A 6,000-nucleotide genomic window follows, 5' to 3' on the forward strand; every position below is an offset into this window, starting at 1 on the left:
TATTCATATACCCATCCAGATGCCTTTTAAATGTTGCAATTGTACCAGCCTCCACATCCTCTTGCAGCTCATTCCATACACGTACCACCCTCAGTATGGAAAAGTTGCCCCTTAGGTCTCTTTTATATCTTTCCCCTCTCACCCTAAACCTATGCCCTCTAGTTCTGGACTCCCCGACTGTCTATTTATCCTATCCAGGCCCCTCAATTTTATAAACCTCTATAAGGTCACCCCTCAGCCTCCGACGCTCCAGGGAAAACAGCCCCAGCCTGTTCAGCCTCTCCCTATAGCTCAAATCTTCCAACCCTGGCAACATCCTTCTAAATCTTTCCTGAACCCTTTCAAGTTTCACAACATCTTTCCGATAGGAAGGAGACCAGAATTGTACGCAATATTCCAACAGTGGCCTAATCAATGTCCTGTACACCCACAACATGACCTCCCAACTCCTGTACTCAGTACTCTGACCAATAAAGGAAAGCATACCAAACATCTTCTTCACTATCCTATCTACCTGTGACTCCACTTTCAAGGAGCTATGAACCTGCACTTACTCGGAGAGGTTGTGAATCTGTGGAATTCTTTTCCACAGGAAGCTGTTGGGGCCAGTTGATTAGATACATTCAAGAGGGAGCTGAAGATTAGCCTTGTAGCTAAAGGGATCAAGGGGTACAGAGAACAAGTGGGAGTGGGATACTGAGCTTGCATGCACGGTGGCACAGTGGTTAGCACTGCTACCTCACAGCACCAGGGATTCGGGTTCATTCCCGCCTCAGGCAACTGACTGTGTGGAGTTTGCACGTTCTCCCCGTGTCTGCTTGGGTTTCCTCCGGGTGCTCCGGTTTCCTCCCACAGTCCAAAGATGTGCAGGTCAGGTGAATTGGCCATGCTAAATTGCCCATAGTGTTAGGTACATTAGTCAGGGGTAAATGTAGGGGAATGGGTCTGGGTGGGTTGCTCTCCGGAGGGTCGGTGTGGACTTGTTGGGCTGAAGGGCCTGTTTCCATACTGCAAGAAATCTAATCTAATTTAATCCTATTGAGTGGTGCTAGAGGTGTGAAGAACCAAATGGCATACCCCTGCATCTATTTTCTACGTTCCTATACCTTCCAGCTGAAGCAGTAATTTACCTGTATTTCACTCAATCTAGTCTACTGTTTTCACTGCTCACAATACTGTTTCCAATACATTGGAGAGACAATGCTCTGCAGAATGCCTGCTCTTTTTGCAAAAGTGATTCCAGGCTTCCAGGTGCCTGCCGCTTCAATACATCACACTGTATTCCCACAGCAACATTTCTGTCAGGGTCCTACTGAAGAAGGGCTAATGCCCGAAACATCGATTCTCCTGTTCCCTGGATGCTGCCTGACCTGCTGCGCTTTTCCAGCAACACATTTCCATCCCAGGGTCCTACTGCAGTGCTGCAGTGAGCCTCACGATGAGCTGGAAGAAGCCCCTGCGTCTCACTTTCCACTTGAGGACTCTGCAGCCTCTAGGACTCAACATCAAGTTCAATTCCATTTTTTTTAACCACCCAGACCCAGTCCTGTCAGGGCATGGGTTGCTTTTTGTACAGATTTCTCATTCTCTTGTTCTCTCAGCCCTCATCATCACTTATTCAACTTTTCATCTGTCCTGGCCTGCTATCACCAATACCCTAGTCTCTATCCCTTTCATCTCTCTCTCTCTCTCTCTCTCTGGGTTTTGTCTGGCCCAACCCTAGTCTTCAGCATAAATACCACTTTTTCTGGGTTGCTATCAATTCTTGTGAAGTGTCACAAGACTCAAAACATTAACTCTACTTTCCCTCCACAGATGCTTCCAGACTTGTTAAGTTTCTCCAGTAATTTCTGTTGTTGTTTCAGATCTCCAGATTAAGCTGAGTAACTGGATGACCAGTGCAGTGCCATTACCACTCCTCCCTATAATCAGGGTTTATTAGACCAGCCAGATCCAAGAACACATTCCCAGAAGCATTTCTAATTGACAGAGTCTGTCTCTGAACTAAGACAGAATAATGAAACCTGTACACTCACCTCATTAGTTCCTCTTTGCTGGCCTCAGTGTCCTTTTCTCTGTGATCTTCTCTCTGCTCTTTCTCAAGCTCTTTGTCTTTATCTGCAGTGTGTTCCTGAATGTTTCTGCTCATTTGTTGCTGCTAGAAATAAGATGTTGTTGAAATGTCAAACGTGGACATTTAGGGATTTTCCACAAACTGAACATGTTCACGTCTCAGAGTGTGGCGAAGTCAGAGACAAAGGCCACTCTCGGGAGCTGGCTCATCCCAGTTACTGATTGAGCCAAAAGCCAATGTTCTCACCAGATGATTATGATTTCACCTCAGGAACACAATTCAACTCTGCATTTACTAAATGGCTATTTTCATGAACAGATAAAATGACACCCTCCTTCCCAGAATAAAACTAGAAAATCTCGATTTGATTGAGGGATCATGTGTGGTCAACGCTGACTAAATCACTGGCCAGGCTGTGAGAACCCACTGGATCACTCTGATTTCAGGAGCATCAGGATCTCATCTAATCACAGAATGCCTGGGAGTCCCAAAAGGCCATATTCCCAGGGAATGTTCATTTTGAAATGAGACCTGGAAATTTTGAAATAGACAGGTTTTGATTCCAGGAAGATGAACAGATTTGAACACCATGAAACTAAGATTACATAAATCCAGTGACTTCTGATTGCAAATAATTCAGTTTATATTGACGACGTGAGCATTATATCAAATCACAACAATCCAATTCTGAAGAAGGCTATTGAACTCAAAAGACCCCCCTCCATAGATGCTGTTAGAACCTGCCAAATTTCTCCAAATTTTTGTGTCTGCCATAAGACAGAGCTTGCAACTATACAGAGTTTGTGGTTTGTCTGATCAGAAACTCGTAGTGTCTGGGCTTTTCTCATTGCTCCCGTCACATTTTTGAATTTCTCTGTACTTTCCAAATTAAATTTTCTTCATGTAAAACACTCATTAGAAAAAACAGCAGCTCCTCAAATAAACATTCTGTTTTGTAAAGTCCCGAACCTTCGAAAAGCAGAGTTAACTGAAAGATACACAATTCTCGAAGACTTGTGGCTCGTGGAGTGTTTCAACATGAATGTTTTTCACTGTAAGAAACACCAGCAGGGAAACATTGTAATCACCCCCCTCCTCCCTGCACAACATACTCCCTCTCACTCCCAAAGGAACCCCAATCAGAGAGGGAGGAAGGAGAGACCGTGGGGAGGGAGGAGGGAGAGAGCGTGGGGAGGGAGGAAGGAGAGAGCGTGGGGAGGGAGGAGGGACAGACTGTGGGGGGAGGAGAGAGAGAGAGCAATGGGATGGGGGGAGAAGAGAGACATATCAGAAGTCCCACGTCTCTTTTCCCAATCCTATCAGCAGTATCAACACTTTCTCCCTCAGCACATCCCCGCCACTCTTCCCGCACACACACTTGCACATGCTTCCTGAAGAAGGGCTTCAGCTCGAAACGTGGATTTTCCTGCTCCTTGGATGCTGCCTGACTTGCTGTGCTTTTCCAGCACCACACTCTCAACCCCACAATTGCATAAATGCTGCCCTCTCCACACTTCATGTCAGCTTTGATGAAGAATCATCTAGACTTGAAACGTTAGCTTGCTCTCTCTCCATGGATGCTGTCTGACCCTTGTGATCTCCAGCATTTTTTATTTTCAGTATAAATTCCTGCATCTGCAATAACTTGCGCCTCCCAGACTGAAATGATGCAAGTTCACTCACAGCTTCCCCAGGTAGGAAGCTGGCTGGAATGGATGGAGTATTTAATGATGGAGCAGCTCCTGTTCCTAACAATTATGTTCAGACAGACAAGGAGAAATTCCTAGTCAGGATCCTGGCAATGAGCACGTCCTGAAAGTGATGATAATGATTGAAGGATTTTGTGTGAAGTGGTGACTGGAGGAACTGTTTAGAGATGATGATGAGACCATTATATTTTGGGAAAGGTGGAGTGACAGTGAAAAACTGGAATAGGTGATGGAGATATTTACAAGTTGGACAGAGATGTGGAACTCAACAGAGAGTAAGGTCAGTGAGACCAGCAGGGCTTTGTGCGTTGGGTGAGCTGGGCCAGGAGTGAAGAGGGGGTAGAGACACAGTGGCAACTCCAGGAGGTTCCTCAGCAAGTGGCTGCAAACAGCAGCATCTCAGACTGTTACCAGGCGAAGAGGTGAGCTATGGAAGGGACTTTAAAGCATGAACCAAACACAATTGGTGGAATCTCCCAGGGTCTGAACAAGGTGGTCTCTGGTGGGACACGAGGCAGAATCAGGTGAAGTGTGTTATGAGGTTCCTGTCCAGATTGTCTCGTTCTGTCTCTTTTCCCAAGCACCATAATGAGGGAATTCATGAGGCAGCAGCAGCAAGATGGGCAGCATCTGAGAAGCTGCCAGGCCTGCTGTGTCTTTCCAGCACTATATTCTCAACTCTGATCTCCAGCAACTGCAGTCTTCACTTTCTCCTACCAGCAGCAAGATGTCAACTGATGGGCATTACTGATTATTAAACACGTTGTTTATACACAATTCACCTCATTAATACACACCTTAACAATCTCACCAAAAACAAGCTGGACATCAGGAGACCTCAACTAGGAAACCACAACAAGCTTCTGGTCAATTCAGCTCCTCAATTTTTCTGAATGATCTCCATGTGGGAACCATCTCAGGGCACGCTCCAGAGGCACCAGCCACACACATTTTACATGAACAGACATTTACATCTGATACTGTGCAGCTTCTAAGATTCCTCAGTTCACATCTTCAATTCACCTGTAAGTCGCTACTGCCCTTCAATGCTGCATCAGTAACTTTCACTGTAATACTGCTACAAAGACACAATGCAACCAGGTCGTGGATTGGACCAGGCTGCATCTCCAGGTATTTCACTTGCCACCATAGCATTCACTCACTCTTAGCCTTCTTGGGTGATGGGGGGACTCCAGGTCTAATAGCTCAGCAGCAGGGGCAGAAGCCTTTGCAAATTATTCTCTGGCTATAATCAGTTCACAGATGGACAAAGAGCTTGCACTCCCAGCTGTTTACAGTGCAGACGTGTAGGAAGTGGATGGTGTGGCCAACCGTGTCAAAGGCTAGAGATGATGGAAAAGGACAAGGAGGGAAAGTTCAGCAGGGTCGGACAGGATGTCACTTATAGCATTGTTAAGAACTATATCAGGACGGTGATGTGTTGAAACTTCTCAACAATGAACAGATACCGCAGGCAGTCATTCAGAGAGAGGCCAAAGTGATGTCCCCATCAGGAATCTTGGCCAATACATAGTAGTAAATGCCCATCATCTTGGCCAATTTCCCATCACTAACGACCAACTAATCAATAACAGAGAATTACATTCTTAATCTACAATCTTCACCACAAACTATTTTATACAATCCTCGGAGTCAATCTTTACTGGTCAATTTCAAATCTTGGAACATCACAATAATGGTTAAGTACAGGTTAAAACTGACAGTCACATTTATTCAATGTAGGGGATTACTTACAGAAAGAATACACAGCAACTCATTAAAAGGACAATACCTAAAACAGCAAAGTTACCATTGGGTGCAAAATGTGCTCACAGATAGAAAAATAATAAAGATTTTAAATAAGAGCAGATATCTGTCAAACTTCATTGAAAGATGGAGAGAGTGTGGTGTAATTCTTAGCTTTGAAACTCTGAAAGAAACAGATCAAACCTCTTTGACTGGCCGATAATGCAGCAGTAGAACATAGAACGTTACAGCGCAGTACAGGCCCTTCGGCCCTCGATGTTGCGCCGACCTGTGGAACCAATCTGAAGCCTATCTATCCCACACTATTCCATTATCATCCATATGTTTACCCAATGACCATTTAAATGCCCTTACAGTTGGCAAGTCTACGACTGATCAATGACATCCAAAGGACAGTAAGAACACAAATGCATGAAAAACGCCTGAGAAAGAACAGCCGGCGGGGGGGGG

The 6,000-nt window shown here is 45.1% G+C and overlaps 1 protein-coding gene across 1 annotated transcript in view; it reads right to left on the reverse strand.

Annotated features, from left to right (window-relative positions):
• The window catches only part of ncor2 (nuclear receptor corepressor 2), a 199,489-nt gene that overhangs the window by 103,726 nt on the left and 89,763 nt on the right, over positions 1-6,000 (reverse strand). The window contains exon 12 of the mRNA XM_043715247.1: positions 2,037-2,158. Coding sequence (XP_043571182.1) covers positions 2,037-2,158 — 122 coding nt within the window. The remainder of the gene's footprint in view (positions 1-2,036; positions 2,159-6,000) is intronic.

Source organism: Chiloscyllium plagiosum, chromosome 25, assembly GCF_004010195.1.
Source record: "Chiloscyllium plagiosum isolate BGI_BamShark_2017 chromosome 25, ASM401019v2, whole genome shotgun sequence".
NCBI classification, from domain to species: domain Eukaryota; kingdom Metazoa; phylum Chordata; class Chondrichthyes; order Orectolobiformes; family Hemiscylliidae; genus Chiloscyllium; species Chiloscyllium plagiosum.